Source organism: Heloderma suspectum, chromosome 7 (assembly GCF_057233095.1).
Source record: "Heloderma suspectum isolate Gila_16-S chromosome 7, 16-S_ref, whole genome shotgun sequence".
NCBI classification, from domain to species: Eukaryota; Metazoa; Chordata; class Lepidosauria; order Squamata; family Helodermatidae; genus Heloderma; species Heloderma suspectum.
In genome coordinates this window covers 102543516-102562667 of record NC_139464.1, presented here as the reverse complement: position 1 = coordinate 102562667, position 19152 = coordinate 102543516, and the positions used below count along the sequence as shown (strand labels likewise).

At 42.1% G+C, this 19152-nt stretch overlaps 1 protein-coding gene across 2 annotated transcripts in view; it reads left to right on the top strand.

Moving 5' to 3' along the window:
* KIF21A (kinesin family member 21A) overlaps positions 1 to 19152 on the top strand; it is a 140346-nt gene that overhangs the window by 72572 nt on the left and 48622 nt on the right. The window contains exons 12-19 of one of the 2 annotated variants that reach the window (XM_084811009.1): positions 3858 to 3896; positions 9131 to 9218; positions 10024 to 10141; positions 10329 to 10517; positions 12784 to 12983; positions 14208 to 14315; positions 15379 to 15447; positions 15557 to 15765. In XM_084811009.1, the coding sequence (XP_084667135.1) occupies positions 3858 to 3896; positions 9131 to 9218; positions 10024 to 10141; positions 10329 to 10517; positions 12784 to 12983; positions 14208 to 14315; positions 15379 to 15447; positions 15557 to 15765 (1020 nt within the window). The remainder of the gene's footprint in view (positions 1 to 3857; positions 3897 to 9130; positions 9219 to 10023; positions 10142 to 10328; positions 10518 to 12783; positions 12984 to 14207; positions 14316 to 15378; positions 15448 to 15556; positions 15766 to 19152) is intronic. The other variant, XM_084811008.1, reaches the window with a different exon arrangement.

The window sequence follows — 19152 nt, the reverse complement described above, 5'->3', positions numbered from 1 at the left end:
AGCTTTTGCCTGTCTTGCTGTATCACTGCATTTCCACACTCCTTTTGTGTTTGCTTTAGTTTCTGTCTGGCTGGGTTTTTTTTATGTTGTCTTAATTTTTCAATGCTCAGACTTCCTACCGGTCCATGTGTGTGTTTTTAATATAAAAACCAGGTGCATGGAAGTAGCAGCGTAAAATGAAAGCAGCATAAAATGAGAGTTGGAAGTGAAGAAAAAGGCCAATCTGAGCCAAGATTTGGCTTAAACACTCACACCTTAAGCTCTGTTTGGTGTTTGAAGTAATAACTTGGGCACTGACTTGCTGTTCTTCTAGATCATCTCACTTGCTCTCTCAATTTGTGTGTCACTCTGGTCAATTAGCTTATTTCAAAAATAGTGCCTCAGTTTGTTAGGACCAAAATTGTGAGTTGGGGTAAGCATTCCTCCTCCACAAAAATGTGAGTATTCTGGTCTGAGTGGTGTCTATAATACATTTGAGTAATACAGAACCCAACAGACTCTTGTAATGGGAGGAGGGGGAAAGGTACAATTAAGCTGTGTTTAAGCAGTAGCTACACCTTATTTCTGTCTGGGTATAGTGATGAGGCTACAGATTAACAGGAACAGTGGGCAGAAAGATGGCGTTTTCAATCTTTCCCTGAAATATTTTCCTTATGTGTATGATGATTAGTACTATATATTCAGAAGATGACATAGTATCAAATTGGTTTAATCGTATTTTGGACAGTTACACCTCAGAAGCACTGCAGTGAAGGGCAGAGGTGGGAAGGGTCACTGAGCAGCATAGTGGTTAGACTCACATTTCTGCATTATTTGCACCCCTATTTTTCCAAGGTTGTCTACCAAAGACAATTTCTCAGAATCACAGGGGAAAAAACAGTCTGTAGAACTGGTAGTTCATAATGTGTAACGTTTTTGGAAATATTTAGCCACAACTAAAATAAGAATGTTACATTATAGGGTAGAACGATATTATAAATATGTAAGGTTTAATGGGCTTGATAAGATACTTCCAAAAGAACCACATACCTTACTCAGCTAAATGAAATTATTATTATTATTTTAAAGATCTACATATTCCATTAAATTCTCCATCTCAGTTGGTCCACAATTTCAGTGCAATATTAATGTAATTTCAGCAGCCTGAAACTTTAATAAAAGTCATGCGCATACCTGCCCACTACTTCTATGCATCTCTCATTAAGTGTAGGTATGGATGCTTCTTTCTTTTTGTTGCTGCTCAGGTTTACTTTTTCTTCTTTCTAACAAGCAAAAATTGACATACATTGAACTCAAAAGTTTTACTTTAACATTACAAAAATATAGACTTGGAGTTTTCAGATTTTCAGTGTGAAATTAGTTTTTTTTTAAGTTTTTTAAATCTTAGGCTCACATTTTTCTGCAGATTGTCATCTCCCCCACCCCTGTAAGGCACTTTTGTATTTTTTTTTTCTCCTCTTAACTTGGTAGCTCTGCATCCTTGTTAATATGGTTTGAAGCTAGCCCTTCTGAAACTGAAAATGTGCGAGCTATTCTTTAACTGAGCATTCCTGCAAACAGCCAAAAGAAACGTCTGGTTTGTAAATCATTAAAAACAATCCACAAATGCATTACAGAAGTTTTTTTTTTTTTAACCTTTTGTACAGTATGTAATATTACATGTATATCCTACTCTTCTTTCAAGGAGCTCAGAACATCTTGCAGTTGACAAGGCAAGACCTTCTTAGCTTTAGCAGTAGAACTTTTAGCTCTCAGACCACTCTGTGGAGAGAAGGGGAAAGGCTGTGTTCAGATGTGACACTACGGGTGCAATCCTATGCAAGTTTTGACAGAAAAAAGTCCTACAACTCCCAGCATTCCCCAGCCAGCCATGCTCATTGTAGAATGCTTGGAGTTTTAGGACTTTTTTCTGTGTAAGCATGCATAGGATTGTCCCCTAAGCCATGGTTTAACTTTATGACAATGATCCAAGCCTTCCTCCCTCTGTGCTCATGCACACTCCCCTCCCTTCTCCTTTTTGGACAAAGCCATAAAAAGGATATTGAAAACTTCTGCTTCTGTTTTAGATTAGCCACCATTTAGCATGTCTGAACCCTAAACTGTGGTTAGTCTTAACTATGGTTAGCAGAAACAAGCTAGTTTCAAATCTCCAGGGCCAGATGAACTGCACCCAAGAGTAATAAAGGAACTGGCAGAAGAACTCTCAGAACCGCTGTCTATTCTCTTTGAGAAATCATGGAGGACGGGGGAAGTGCCAGATGACTGGAGGAGGGCTAATGTTGTCCCTATCTTCAAAAAGGGCAAAAAGGAAGAACCTGGGAACTACAGACCAGTCCATCTGACAGTCTCTGGGAAAATTCTGGAGCAGATGATAAAGTAATCCATCTGTAAGCACCAGTCCATCTGTAAGCACAAGCTGAAGAGGATTCAGAGGAGGGCAACAAAGATGATCAGGGGACTGGAAACAAAGCCCTATAAAGAGAGACTGAAAGAACTGGGCATGTTTGGCCTTGAGAAGAGAAGACTGAGGGGAGATATGAGAGCACTCTTCAAGTCCTTGAAAGGTTGTCATAGAGAGGAAGGCCAGGATCTCTTCTTGATCATCCCAGAGTGCAGGACACGGAATCATGGGCTCAAGTGACAGGAAGCCAGATTCCGGCTGAACATCAGGAAAAACGTCCTGACTGTTAGAGCAATACGACAATGGAACCAATGACTTAGGGAGGTGGTGGGCTCTGTCACACTGGAGGCGTTCAAGATGAGGCTGGACAGCCATCTGTCAGGGATGCTCTGACTTGGATTCCTGCACTGAGCAGGGGGTTGGATTCAGTGGCCTTGTAGGCCCCTTCCAACCCTACTATTCTATGGTGGTTGAAGTTGCCTTCCACTAACCATAGTTAGGTTTTTGTCCAGGTTCAGTTGATATGGCAAGCTATAGTTAATCAAAAATGGAAATGAAAGCTTCTGAACTCCTTGTGGCTGTGTCGGAGGAGGTGGGAGTATGCAAGATCGTATACAGGCTAGGCTAATTTTTAGCATTATATCCAAACAGCCCAGTGATAGGGAGAAAAAACTAACCTCAGGTATTATTTTGGTAAAGCCAAGTGGTCGCCATGTGGCTTCTTCTCCTTAAAAATATATGGCTAGAGAGACTAGGGATGGGAGAGAAAGTTGGTTAGGTTATAATTTTAATGTAAACATGCAATGTTCGCGCTTTCCCAACCTATATGCACATTGAAACACAGTTCAAACTTCTTTGAATTTTGTGATGTAGTTCTCCAATTAAAAATGTATATATTAGGGGAAAGTGCACAACGTGTGTATATTACTGAAAATAACACACTAAAATGCATTTTATTAGGGGAAATTGCTCACAAAAATGCACATATAATTGCATACAAATTGCATATATTAGGAGAAATAAGCATGAAAATATGTGCCTTTTTTGTGCAGACTTAAAAAAATCTACAAATTAATGTTGAAACAGGACAGAATGCAGTTAAGAGTGAAAAAATGAGAAATTGAGAGAAACAGAAATTGGTAGATTTGTCTATCCTAAAGAGAGATAACTCCACTGGAAAACTTTCCTGTGCATTTACTGTTTGTTTCAGTGGTGCCTGCAGAGGAAATCTTCCCAGTATGCCGCATCCCTTTGTTTTCTGTTGATTTTCCAACTATGAAGAATGTATTGCCTTTTACTATTTATAGTCTTTTGATGGTGTCTTCTTAAAAAAATCATTTGAAATCCACAAGCTCATATGTCATCTTTTTTTACCTTCTTGTTGCTCTTGCTTTTCACTGTCTGGTTTGTCCTTCATTGGCTTGGCCTTCCAATACTGTACCTCGTGCTTTTGAAGGCTGCAGAAACTTGAGGAAAGCAGTCAAGAAGAAAGAAGGTTGGAATGTTTCCCAGGTTTTTAATTAAACTGTCATTTAAAAACAAAAACTAAAAGCTGGCCGCACATAAACATAAACTGTTCTACAAAGAGTTTCATCATGTGATTTTTTGTTGTTGCAAGACTAATTATTATCAGTTCTTACACACATTCCCCTTCAAAAAAAGAACCAGCATCAAATAAAACATTGATGCAGACATCTGGGTTTGAACTTAACCAGAGCAGTTTAAAGGGGGCTGGATGTAAATTTGAACCCATTTCAAAATGCTGGTTTAGACCAGGACTAAACCCTAATCTTGATGGTAATCAGATAATTTTGACTATATTTAACAGATTTCTTCTTGAGCTTTTATAGCAAATGAATCCCTGACTTGAAAATCAGTCTATAAACAACTGCTTGTGCAGTAGCTTTAGAGCAGTGGCAGGCAACTTGTGGTCTACTGGCTTAGGGCTGATGGGGGTTGTAGGCCAAAATGTCTGGAGTGCCACAAGTTGCTCACCCTTGCTCTAGAGCAGTGGTCTCCAAAATGGGGGTGCGCAAGATGATCCACTGGGGCGCACAAGCTGCCTCCCGCTGCTTCTACGAGCCACCGTTGTGTGTGAGGAGGGTGGCAGCAGTGGTGGCAGCAGCTGAAGGAACGCAGGAAGGAGATTAACCCTTCTGACTCAGCAAAGCGGTAAGGAGATTAACCCTTCCCACTCTCCTTTCACAGAATGAAGCCAAGAAGGAAGCAGGCACTTTCCTCTCAGCTTCCATCCTGCCAAAGGATAGCGGGAAGGGTTAACTGCCCAGGAGGAGGTTAGCACTTTCCACTCTCCTTTGGTAGATTGAAGCAGAGAAGAAAGCCCGAGAAGAAACCGTGTGCTTTCCTCTCAGCTGCCATCCTGCCGAAGCAGAGCGGGAAGGAGATTAACCCTTCCCACTCTCCTTTCGAAGCCAAGAAGGAAGCGGGCACTTTCCTCTCAGCTTCCATCCTGCCAAAGGAGAGTGGGAAAGGTTAACAGCCCAGGCCAAGCCACCAGTTGACCAAGGAGTGGGGACTCTGTGCAGGGTGTGGGACTGGCAACCATGAGTCCTGGCTCTGGCGCAGGCAGGAGCTTGGCCAAGCATGCCTTTCCCCTCCTTGCAAGTAGACAGTGGTGCCCTCACTTGATCATCAGCGTATAGTAACAATGTGTGCACAGTTAAGTGGATTTACAGATTATATTAATAATTTTTAAATGAGAGCAAAAGGGGTTTTGTACGATTAATAAACTAAACTAAACTACTTTAAAATATTGTTTATACAATTATTTATACAAATATACATATATTGGGGGCGCATGCTCAATTTTTTTTCCACTTATGGATGTGCGATCAAAAAAGTTGGAGACCACTGCTCTTGAGCATAAATATCTAATTTTTTTTTTTAGCAGCTTACCCTTTTCAATCTGGTCTAGATTCAGGGAATCAGTTTGAGCTGAACTTCCCTTTACTTATCTTTATTGTAGATGTGTCTGTGTGGGAGTTTCCTGCTTCATATAAAGGCATTGGCTCAGATCCGGAGTAGCATGAGCAGAACTCTGCCCATGCAACAGGACTTTCCTGTTCCTTCCTCCTCACTGCAGCCCTCTACTCCCCCCACCCAAATCTGCTCATTGGGAGCAGAGGACCCTCCAGAATGGCATAGGATGTGGGATAGAGACTGCATTTAGGCTGGGACACCTGGCAAAATAGCTAACCTCGGTTGTCCCCACACTGTGTTTTGTACACAATGGTATATTGCTAGTTTTGTAATAAACTGGAAATGCAGGAAGAAACACCTATAAAAAGAGGTGCTGTGCTGAGTTAACAGCTTTCTCTTGTGTGGAATGGCACTGCCTACCATGTTAAACATAAATTCATTTATGTTGAATTCCTGCCTATCATGCAACTATTAAAAGTATAGGAATTCTGCAAAAAAAAAGAGGAAGTGGCAAGCACAATACTGCAGCATTTTGCTGCTTGTGGAGATCGTATGAGTAGAATTAGCACATTGGAGTCTCCACAAAAATCCATGCATACAAAAATCCATGTGTACAAGCCTGATCCTACAGCTGCAATGTGATTAACTGTTCTGTTGGTGCAGATGTGATTTTGAATAGAACTCATTTAGGTCAGGGATACGTGTGTTATCCTAGATACAAGCATTTATTATTTAAAGTACAATGAACGACTGTATTATTTTTACATTATTACAGTTCGTTACAAAGATAGTAGTCTCAAAGCTAACAACTACATTACAGTCGCTTTGTGAGTGCACAGAACTCCAGTAACTGCACAAAGCATCTTATTTATGTATTTATTTCACCCAATAACGAATGTTCTTAAATTCAGGATGATATGATCCTGATTGAATTCATTGGAGAAATATATCTACTAATAATTATAGATGAGATTATTATAAATACTTATAAAGGTACAGGGAGTAAAGATAAATATAACTGGAAGATATATCCCATAACTATTTTTAAAAAGTCATGTCTACAATAAAACTACAGCAAAGGGAAATGATTCCCTTGGACAGCGCTTTGACATTTCTAAACTCTCCAAAATACTTCCATTCTTCAACAATCCTATTCACTTCCATTTTCCCTCACTTCATCAAATATAAGATATGATCTTATTTAACACAGACAGATCCTAAAGTTTGATATATCACTCCCTCATGCTTGGAACGTTTAAAGACTTCCAATATTTACCATATGACAGCCTTGTGGCTACAAACATATAAAATTGAAGCGTCTCATTCTTAGATACTGCACCCTTCAAAAAGGTTAGCAGACAAAGCTTAGGGTTTAGTGGTAATCCAGTCTTAAAATTTGATTTACTAAGCATAAAATTACACATAAATTATAGTTTGCCATCTTGAGCGCCATTTTTGTGGTGTAAAGCAGGGTATAAGTTAAATAAATACATAACATCTGTGTCCAGTTAGCCTTTGCCTTACTACACGTCCACCAAGAGTAGCCTTCAATTATAATGTCCCTTCATTTGCAGTTTGATACTTTAAAATCACCTTTTCAATTTATGCATCTTTATATATTTGGACATCCTGGAATCTAACAAAAACTGGTTTTGGTAGCCAGAGATGAGAAGGGGATAGGGTAGGATAGTTGTTATCCACCCCAAGCTCTTGAGTTCAAATTAATATCTGTCTGTCTGTCTGTCTGTCTATCTGGGAGGCATTGTGAGAATGATACTTTCAGGAGGAGTTGGATTACTTCACTGGCTGGAGTAACTGTTTGTCAAAATAGAATGAAATTGTAATAAGTAGTATATAGTTGTATTCATTTGGACTAATAAGCAATTTTGCAATCAGTTGGGCAGTCCTCAGTGACAGGAAGTCCCCAACTGATTGTTCTATATTAATCACTCCATGTTTTAAGAAACAGTAATTCAGGTTCAAAGAATTGCAAGGTAGACCTTAACTAGGAACCTATATTCTAAGGCCAGTCTACTCTACCAAGAAGCTGGCCAAGATGATTGGGTGGATTAGTACAGTAAAATGGAGGAGAGATGAAGAATATTGGGAGGACTGTAATAGAAGAATACAGGGATACAAGCCATCCATTGTTCTGCTTGGGTCTGAGGTCAAAAGGCATATCTTACCATTTAGACTGTAAATTTTAGAACAATGATATTCCCTAGTAGCTGTAGCAGCAAAGTAACTTCTTGGCTTTAAGACTGATGGACACATGGAAACTGACCCAAAACAGTTTGTAGAGAAGCTCCATGCACTGGTGTCACTTCAAAAAGATTATTTTTCTTTTTACCAGCCCATATATTTGCAGCCATTTTATGTTAGTGATATGTGGCCCAGGTGTGTACTTGAGGGTGCAGCTAGAAAGAGCATCCATTATAATTTTTTTATCTAGAGCATCCCCTTACATTTGGACAGTGTGTTGGTTTCATCTTCTCTTTCACTGTGCCACCAGAAATAGACATTTTGGCATTTTTTGCTTTCTCTGTAGAATACTTGAATTCACTAAATGTTGTAAAGTTTCTGTCTCATTCAGCAGGCACCTCTATCATTGTTGCCCCTTGTTTGCAGCTGTTCATGGTTTGCAGCACACCATGGTCATTTATAATTTCTTTAGCTGTACTTTACGCTTACTTCTTTTTACATCTATCTTGTGACATTAGGTCAGGCTGACAAATTCATGTTTAAATTGTTTTATTTACATTTATCTTTGTCCACCTCATCATGAAAATGATGGGTAAAAATGAACTTGGAAATACTTAATTAAATCTTTTTTTAAAAAAACCTCGAACATAACAATCCTAAAGCTTCAGTTCTCGTCACTTTTCCCCTAGCGCCACGCATAGGCAGTTCATCTAAGATCCACGTGTGTGAGACAGCCTCTGTATTGGGGGCAAATTCAGCAATCCATAAATTGCATGGCAGCTGCTCATCCATGATTAAGGCTGCAATCCTTAACACACTTTCTAGGGATTGTGCCCCTTTGAACTCAATTGGATTTGCTTGTGAGTTAACATGCCTAGGATTTTATTGCATGTGTTGCAATAACTTACACCTACATTTCTCAATGTGCTATTGTTATGTTTCTCAGTAGTTCCTCTACAGAAGACACTGAAATTTCTTCAGTGAAAGGGAGGGAATGATTGGCTCTGAAGGCAAGGGATTTAAAGGTTTAGGCTTCTCAGCATCTTTCCTCCTGCTCCTTAAAGAACCTCCTCTGTGGGTGGTACATAACTATTTTATGTACAGGACTATGACTTCGGATAACTTTTCTTTTTGAAAGTGGCTTTTGTAGTTCCAGCTTGTCTTTACCCCCAGCTTAACTTTAAGCTGCTCTGGCATGATGTAGACAGAAACACTACAGTTCTCTAGCATTTCTGGTGGGTCTGTCTGTGTCTTTATAAAAGCTTTGCAATGCAGTCCCTTCTCCCATTTGTGGGTCACCATCCTACCTTGTCGCCTCGCTTCTGAATCTCCAGAATGCAATTTTATGCATGGGGTTGGGGAAAATCCTTGGGATATTTATGGTTCTTCTTGCCATTTCAAAACTTTTGATCTTGCAAGAAGCTGTTTGAATAGAGTAGCAAAAACTTTATGATTTGCCCTCTTACTTTTTGCTTTCAAAGAAACACCAGGTTGTGGCCAGTACTTTAGGTAGGCTGTTGGTTTGAGCAGAGGGTAAATCAGCCCCTTCCCATAGTTTATGTCCCCTTTTCTATTGCTTTCTCATAGTGTTGTTAAAGAGGAGAACACAGATAATGAACAGGAGAAGAAGGATGAAAAGGGCATTTCTGAAAGAGAGTATCATGAACTAGAAGCAGTAAGTATTGTGGCATTAATACATTTAGGGTAAATGTAAATCCTGTCTATGCATATCTAGACAGGAAAAAGTCCTACAACTCCCAGCATTCCCCAGCCAGCCATGCTGGGAGTTGTAGGACTTTTTTTCTATTTAAACATGCATAGGATTGTGCCCTTCGTCATTATTTGTATTGTCAGTGGCAGGGGTGTTGAACCTCTTTCAGCCCAGGGACTAAACTCAATTTTGGAGAACATCTCAGGTGCTGCAGGTGGTGGACAGGACTGAAGGAAAAAGGGTGAGGTCAAAGGCAAAAGAGGCAGGACCAAAAAATACTGGCATAGGTATGCTTAAAGCTCCTACTGCCCGTAACTAGGCCTTAGGAAAGCATTTCAACCTTTTAGAATGGGGAAAAAAATGAATGAAAGCTAAGAAGCCACCAAATGATCGGTGGTTGTGGGAAAGGGGCATGGCCATCCGGGAAACCCAGGAGGGCCAGATCTGGGCCCCAGGCCTGAGGTTCTGTACTCCTGGTCTAAGGCTTCAGTCATATGCCTGCCTGGTAGTGCTTTAAAGTCAACAACAAGAACAAGAACAAGCAAGGAGAAGACATAAAATGCCTAAGTACATGCTGGTGACAGCAAAGCATATGTACTTTTGCCACAGTTAACCTTCATCATTTTCTTTAATGATTAAAGGCTATGTATATGAGCAGAATAGAAAATGTTTGTTTATGAACGGACTAAATTAAAATTGTGCACTGTACTTAAATCAAGGAATCTGTGGAGGAGTTCCAATTTTTCCTCCTCTCCTTTTGTTATTGTAGGAAGAAGGTCAGGAGCTTAGTGATCATGAGGATGAGGAGGAAGAAGAATTTGACGATGATGATGACATGGAAGTTGTTGAAAGCTCAGATGAATCAGATTCTGATTCTGATGAAAAAGGTGACAATTTTTTTTTTAACACTATGGTTGTCTTTGCATCAAGCTCATCATCAAGCTGACTCATGATCACCGCAACCCTGTCTTGCATGAGGTGCTTTTCTAGTTGTATGTACCTTTTGAAGCTCTAGAGGCTGCATGCCACAATGCGTTAAACTCTTCCTGATGCTTTTACTTCCTTAACTTACAGCAAATTATCAGGCAGATTTAGCAAACATTACCTGTGAAATTGCCATAAAACAGAAGCTGATAGATGAACTGGAGAACAGCCAACGAAGACTTCAGACCTTGAAAAGGCAATATGAGGAGAAACTAATGATGCTACAGCATAAGATTCGGGACACGCAGCTTGAAAGAGATCAGGTGCTTCAGAACCTAGGTAAGGAGCATATTCTAATCTTTTGTGTTAGCCACTTTGAGTGACTTTTAACAAGCCATATGGTGGAATCCAGAATAAAATAAGTGAGCCAGTGTAATGGCATGGGCAGAGAGACCTCAGTTCAGACTCTCGCTTAGCCATGAAGCTTACTGATTTTGTGTCAGTCATTCTTTCCCAGCCTAACTTACATCACAGGCTTATTGTAAAGTAGGACTGGGCAACTGTTTGGCCCTGGGGCTGCATGCAGTGCTGGGTGGTGGGTTGGGAGCTGCACACACAGATGCCCCCCCCCCGCCCAATCTCAGCATGCAGGGATGGGGGAGGTTAAACCTCTCCTCCCTGCCCATTTTACTCAGGGGTTTGGGGGAGGTGTTTAAAGCCTCTCCCTCCCCCAGCAATCCAAAGCATCACCCCCACCCCGCAGTGATCCAGAGTCAGAGTGCTGTTTCCTCACTGCTCAGTCCGTGTACTGGGATTGCTAGGAAGGGACAAGGTTAAAGTCTTTCCCTGCACCCAGTTATCCCGATTGTTACTTCCCCGCTGCTGTTAACAGGGAAATGGTGAACTGTTTCCCATCCTCCAGCTGATTGCTGATCAGCTGGGAGGTAGGGGAAAAGTGGGTGGACCCAGTGGGGGGTTTCATGGGCTACGCAGAGAGTGGCTAAGGACCATATGTGGCCTGCGGGTTACCCACATGTGTTGTAAGGATAAAATGAAAACCTCCATGTAATCACCATGAACTGCTTGGAATAAGGATGGGATTCAAGTGTTATAGTTATTGACAATTAATTTCTGCCAAACCATTTTTTTTTTTTTTTTGCACAAATGAGAACTCTAGCAAAACCTGAAAGGTGGCACAGTATAGCAAGACTTCCATCCGCTCATGCACCCATCTTCACCAAGGAAGCAACAGCCATGGATGGAGTATTTGAACCCATCCATCTAGTTTGGTGTTGTCTACACTGCCTGACTACAGTTCACCAGGGCCCCAGACAGAAGCCAGGGAATGAATCTGGGATCTTCTTCATACCAAGCATGTGCCACTGAGCTACAGCTTAGAGTGATTAGGGATGACAAATTAGGATCCACTAGATCAGAACAAAGCCAATGTAAGCCAGTGTATACACAATTGCTCTTTATCTACCTCAAAGTGGTATTATCCTTCACATCACCTGCATTTTACTGCTGAGAGCCAAGGCTGACCAAGCCTTCTTGCTAGTTACAAGAATGGTCAAGCCAAAGGAGGAAAGTATTTCATGTCTGCCCTAGCATGCTCCATTTTATTTATTTATTATTTAATAATTTAATATAATATGTCTACATGTAAGCATCTAATGAGGCAGGTGTCTGTCCCATGTGTGCAGCCAAAATGGTGACCTCCTAAGGAGCTGTCTCCCCCACTTCTCCCAAGGAGCTGGCTCCCCTACTTGTCCCATGGAGATTTGCAGCATGACCAGGGTTATAATTCAGGTGGGACATTCCATATTAGCTGGGGTGGGATGAGCCCATAGCCAAGGCTTATAAAGTCCCCAAGCTCTCAGTCCAATCCCAGCAGCTAGCAGCAAAAACGGCTGTCTTTCGCTGTCTCCCCATGAGGGAAAGAGAGAAACTGGAATGGGATTAAAGGGCCCACCAGTGCCTTTCCGTTGACCTGCACCACATACTCCAACTACCTTCCTGTTCTCAACCAGCCACCGACAACACTCAAATCAGGTTTTTGCCAACTTTCTTGAGCTTCTCTGGTGTGTTCTGGGTGACGGTCTTTAGCAGTCTTGGTGCTTGCCTGGTGGTCAGGAGAATTAACCATGTGGCAGTAGTCAGTGTTTTTGTTCTTCTTTAGTCCTTTTCACTCACACAGCTCTTTGGGAGCCCTTCCTCAGAGGTCTGCAGTCCATGAAGTCTGTGGTGGCAATGCCAAAGCTGTGGACCAGGCCTCCTATTTTGGCCAAGGAATGAACCACAGGGAGTTCTCCCCCAAGTATGCTCCCAAGTGCTGCCCATGGAAGCCAACCAGCACAGCCAGTTGGCTCCTGGGCTGGAGCCTTGTGCTACAATGTAACCAGGTGACAAAACCTATAGAAAGCTTCTGGCTGTGTGCAAAAGAGGCGGGTTCCTTGTTCCCACATACCATCCTGTGTGACAGGCACAACATCCCCTTTTCCGGTAAGTGGGATCCCAGGGCCTCTAGCAAAAACTGAAAGGTGATGTGGAACTGAGCGTATGTGTACATGATCCATTGACTGAGAAATCCATTATCATTACTTAGGCTCAGTGGAATCCTGCTCAGAAGAAAAGGCAAAAAAGATAAAAACAGAATATGAAAAGAAACTCCAGTCTATGAATAAAGAACTGCAGAGACTACAAGCTGCTCAGAAGGAGCATGCACGATTACTTAAAAATCAATCTCAGTATGAAAAGCAACTGAAAAAATTGCAGCAGGATGTGGCAGAGATGAAGAAAACAAAGGTGGTTGTCGTTGTCGTCCTCCTCATCTTCCTCCTCCTCCTCCTTCTTTAAAAAAGATACACTCTCTAATACTTCAAAGATGAACTACATTCCTAGGCATTCTGTAAAATGTTATCCTTAAAAAATACAATTCTGTGTATTTTTTACTGGCCAATTGAATAATGTAATTATTTTCCATTGTTCATCTTGTTAATAGCCTGGTTTGCATGTAACGATAAGCCAAAATTCTGAAGAATTCTGGCTTATCGTTACATGTAAACCAGGCTATTAACAAGATGAACAATGGAAAATAATTCTGAAGAATTCTGGCTTATTATGAATGAGCAAGGATGTTGGCATGTGCTACTTAATCGCTCTTGCTTGGCTTCTTCTGCAGTGGAAGTGGCTAAACAAACCAGGAAGCCTCTGTCTGTGATTTGTTTAGTGTTACTTTCAAACTGGGATCTCTGGCTTGTTCCTCTCCAAAACAAGCCAGAGTCATCAGCTACAGTTTTTCTTGGCTTATGACTCTAGCTTGTTAGAAGAGGGACATGCCAGAAATCCAGGTTCAGATATAATGCTAAACAAACCACAGACGGAGGGCCCTGGTTTGCTTCGCTGTTCCCACTGGAAGGAGGAGCCAAGCAATAGCGATCGAGCAACATGCAGCAATGTGTTTGCTCATTTCCAACACGCTAGAATTCTGAAGAATTTTGTCTTATCATTATGTGTGAACTGGCCCAGTGTGAATACAGATGGCTGTTTACCAAGTGGTAACTTACTGTGGGAAAGAATTGCTTGGAGGAGCCGATTATCTGTAAGCATTCATCCACATGGTGAAGAGAGTTTTTCAAAACTGACCCGCTTCCTTGAATTTCTGATGGTGCAAAAGTGCGGTGCTCTACCCCCAAAGACAGGTACTGTAGACCATTCTGCTTTTCCATATGGTCGTTCACCCACTGCAGTAAGTTACAACTTGGTAAACAGCTGTCTGAATTTACTCCTGCTAAGTGTGGAATCTGAAATTGTCTGAGAACACGGGCCTGTTCACTACCTGCTTGTGAGCTCTAAACTAAGCAATTGCCAGAGAGTGATTGCTATGAGAGATTATTAGAGGTTGTGGAAGGACCTCAGCCTTGTAGTTTTCTTGCAGTGGTGAGGGGGAGAGTGAATACAAAGGGATTGTTGTGTATATTATGGAAAGTAAAACCTCATTTTAAAGGTGGTTGAATTACCATTATACAGGTTCGTCTGATGAAGCAAATGAAAGAAGAGCAAGAGAAAGCCAGGATGAATGAATCTAGAAGGAACAGAGAGATTGCACAACTTAAAAAGGAGCAGCGAAAGCGAGAGGTAATTAATAGCTGAAAGCATGGGCAGATTGTATCTGTTGTATTTGCATAGGATAAACATAAATGTGGGTTAAACTGTAACTGAAATGGAACCAGAGTAGTGGCACTTAATATAAAAAAGGTGGCAGAGCAACTTTTAAAGTTATCCCTGGGGGAAAGCCAGCAGGAGCTGGGGAGTGTCTGGTTCAGAATTAATCATCCCTAGGGGATGAGGGTGAAAATATTTCTGATTGTCCAAATGGGGCAAATGGTACTAGTTCCTGTCTACTCAGCACTGCTTAGGCCTCATCTGGAGTACTGTGTCCAGTTCTGGGCACCACACTTTAAGAAGGATGCAGACAAACTGGAGAGGGTTCAGAGGAGGCCAACAAAGATGATCAGGGGACTGGAAACAAAGCCCTATGAAGAGAGATGGAAAGAACTGGGCATGTTTAGCCTTGAGAAGAGAAGACTGAGGGGAGATATGAGAGCCCTCTTCAAGTCCTTGAAAAGTTATCACTGAGAGGAAGGCCAGGATCTCTTCTCGATCATCCCAGAGTGCAGGACACGGAATCATGGGCTCAAGTGACAGGAAGCCCGATTCCGGCTGAACATCAGGAAAAACTTCCTGACTGTTAGAGCAATACAGCTATGGAGCAATTCCCTAGGGAGGTAGTGGGCCCTCCCACACTAGAGGCATTCAAGACGAGGCTGAACAGCCATCTGTCAGGGATGCTCTGACTTGGATTCCTGCATTGAGCAGGGGGTTGGACTCGATGACCTTGTAGGCCCCTTCCAACCCTACTGTTCTATGATTCTATGATTCTAATCCTATTCAAACTCACCTGAGAGTAAGTCCTATTGAATGTAGTGAAACCAACTTCTGAGTAAACATATATAGGATTCTTCTGTTGGAGTTCTTGTACCTGAACTAGGACTGCCAACTAATGCTCACCTCTGTAGGAAGTAGGATCAGCAAAGTTCCCGTTTCTGGTTTTACAAGTTGGTAATTATATATGTATGTATGTATATATGATTGCACCGAGAGGATTATATCTCTTAATTTATTGATGGCTCTTTTTCAGCATCAGCTAAAACTTCTGGAGGCTCAGAAGAGAAATCAAGAAGTTATTCTTCGCCGGAAAACAGAAGAGGTACCAGAGTATATTAGTGCTGCAATATCTGTGTAAATTGTGATATTAAATTGTTCTAATTTGTAAGCAAAATGCTGCTTTATTGGACACTGTTGTCCCACTATTTTAGGTTACAGCTCTTCGTCGGCAAGCAAGACCTATGTCTGATAAAGTGGCTGGGAGAACGAGTCGGAAGCTGAGTCTGCCTGAGCACTGCAATCAAGAATCGAGTTCATCTTCAGTAGACAATGATGGGCCAAGAGCAGTATCTCAACAGAAGATGAGAATACCTGTAGCAAGGGTCCAAGCATTACCAGCAGCCACAACCAATGGAACCAGGTAATACCAGGCAAACATTTAATTGTCTATTTTTGTAGTTTAAAATAAATAAATAAACAAATTCAGTTTAGCAGATGATCAGGACAGCATGCTGGGAGTAGCTTCCTCCAGATTCCGAAGAACATAAGAAGCTGCCTTAGGCCATCTAGTTCAGTACTGACTACAGCAGGGGTGGGCAAGTTGTGTTTTTGGACTGCAACTCCCATCATTTCTCACCATTGGCTATGCTGGTTCGGGCTGTTGGGAGTTGCAGTGTAACAACATCTGCAGGGCTGCACATTGTCCACCCCTGGTCTACCGTGATTGGCAGAAGCTCTCCAAGGATTCAGACAGGGGTCTTTCCCATCCCTACCTGGAGATACTGGGGATTGAACCTGAGACCTTCTGCATGTGTAGAGCCATGGCCCTTCCCCCTGTTACGGGCACCCTGCTGCTCTGCTGCTTCAAGCTCTGCCTTCTTATCTGATCCTTCTATAATGTTCTGTTTTGACAGAGCAGATTTTCAACTGATTTACAGTTTGCTGTAATCCCTTCTCTATGTGACTGACACCAGGAAATGTCCTGAAATAGCACCCTTCACAGATACATGCTTTTGGGGAAATAGGACTTTGACTATGAAGATGGACTGTTGGCAAGGGACAGGTTGCACCTCACAAAGTCTGGGAAGAATGTGTTTGGCCACAGCATGAAGAACTTCATCAGGAGGGCTTTAAACTGAATCCAATGGGGAAGGGAGATGTAAAGTTGGGGGTAACAATGGATGAAGGCTCATGCACCGCAACAGAGAGAACAGCTCTAATAGCGCCCAATAATAGACTTCACAAACATGTAGGAAGAAAGCCAGACTATGAAGCACATGGTCTTCGATGTCTATATACTAGTGCCCAGAGTATGGGAAACAAACAGAACGAACTTGAACTCTTTATACAAGAGGGAAATTATGACTTGATAGGTGTAACTGAGACTTGGTGGGATGACTGTCATGACTAGAATACAGCAACTGAAGGATATAAGTTGTTCAAAAAGAACAGGAATGTTTCAAGGAATCATGATGTAGTAGTAATGGGGGACTTCAATTTCCCCAATATTTGTTGGGAGACAACTTCTGCAAAACATGGCCCCTCCAGGAAATTCCTGACTTGTGTGGCGGATAACTTCCTCCTACAGAAAGTAGAGGAAGGAACTGGAGGATTGGCTATCCTTGACTTGATCCTACCCAACAGAGATGACTTGGTGGATAAAATAGCAGTTACAGGAACTCTGGGGGAAAGCGACCATGTTATATTTGAGTTCTTGGTTCTAAGGGAAGCAAAAGCCGAGTGTAGTCAAACGCGTACCTTGGATTTTAGGAAAGCTGATTTTAATAAACTCAGAACAATGATAAGTAAGGTCCCTTGGTAAGTGACTCTAATGAGAAAAGGAGTCCAAGATGGGTGGGAGCTTTTAAAAAAGGAAATCCTCAAGGAGGCACAATTACAAACAAATCCAACAAAAAGAAAAGGTGGAAGACAACAGAAGAAGCCAATGTGGCTTCACAAAAAGCTTAGAGATGACCTGAAAACAAAAAAGGACACATATAGGAAGTGGAAAGAAGGCCAAGCAACAAAGGAAGAGTGCAGGCAGGTAGCACAGAATTGTAGGGATGGCGTCAGGAAGACTAAAGCTGAGAACGAACTGAGGTTAGCGAGGGATGCTAAAAGCAACAAAAAGGCTTTCTTCAGCTAGGTGCATAGTAAAAGACAGAGAAAAGAAATGGTGGTTCAGCTATTAAATAAGGATGGCACAGTGATAACAGATGAGAAAGAAAAGGCAGAGGTGCTCAATTCCTACTTTGGCTCAGTCTTCTCCCAAAAGAGGGTCTATGACCCCTCTGCAAGAGTTAAGTCCAGGCTGAAGGGGCAGGATTGCAGCTTGTGATCTATAGGCATATGGTCAAGGAACACCTAATTACTTGGAATGAGTTCAAATCTCCAGGGCCAGATGAACTGCATCCTAGAGTAATAAAGGAACTGGCAGAAGAACTCTCAGAACCACCGTCTGTTTTCTTTGAGAAGCCATGGAGGACGGGTGAAGTGCCGGATGACTGGAGGAGGGCTAATGTTGTCCCTATCTTCAAAAAGGGGAAAAAGGAGGAACCTGGAACTACAGACCAGTCAGTCTGACATCAATCCCTGGGAAAATTCTGGAGCAGATGATAAAGCAATCCATCTGTAAACAATGCAGTGATTACTCGAAGCCAACATGGATTTGTTAAGAACAAATCCTGCCAGACGAATCTGATCTCATTTTTGGATCAAGTAACCTCCCTTGTGGACTGTGGGAATGCTGTGGACATAATATACCTCGACTTCAGCAAAGCTTTCGACAAAGTGCCCCATGATATCCTGATGAGCAAACTAGCTCAAAGTGGGCTAGATGAACCAACGATCCGGTGGATCCACAGTTGACTACAGAATTGGACTCAAAGAGTGCTTATCAGTGGGATCTTCTCAAATTGGGGAGAGGTAGCGAGTGGGGTACCGCAGGGCTCAGTCCTGGGCCCAGTGCTCGTCAACATTTTTATTAATGACTTGGAGGAGTAAAATTTGTAGATGACACAAAATTGGGCGAGATAGCTCATACTTTGGAAGACAGAAACAAAATTCAAAGTGATCTTTACAGACTGGAGTGCTGGGCAGAAAACAACAGAATGACATTTAATAGGGATAAATGCCAAGTTCTGCACCTAGGAAAAAGAAACCAAATGCACAGTTACAAGATGAGGGATACGTGGCTGAACAACACTACAAGCAAGAAGGATCTTGGAATTGTTGTCGATCACAAGCTGAAGATGAGCCAACAATGTGATGTGGCTGCAAAAAAGGCAAATGCTCCTTTGGGCTGAATTCATAGAAGCATAGCTTCCAAATCCCAGGAAGTACTAGTTCCCCTCTACTCAGCACTGGTTATGCCTTATCTGGAGTACTGTGTCCAGTTCTGGGCACCACATTTTAAGAAGGATGCAGACAAACTGGAGAGGGTTCAGAAGAGGGCAGCAAAGATGATCAGGGGACTGGAAACAAAGCCCTATGAAGAGAGACGGAAAGAACTGGGCATGTTTAGCCTTGAGAAGAGAAGACTGAGGGGAGATATGAGTGCGCTCTTCAAGTCCTTGAAAGGTTGTCACAGAGAGGAAGGCCAGGATCTCTTCTCGATCATCCCAGAATGCAGGACACGGAATCATGGGCTCAAGTGACATGAAGACAGATTCTGGCTGAACATCAGGAAAAACGTCCTGACTGTTAGAGCAATACGACAATGGAACCAGTGACCTAGGGAGGTAGTGGGCTCTCCCACAGTGGCTGGGACAGCCATGCATCAGGGATGCTCTGACTTGGATTCCTGCAT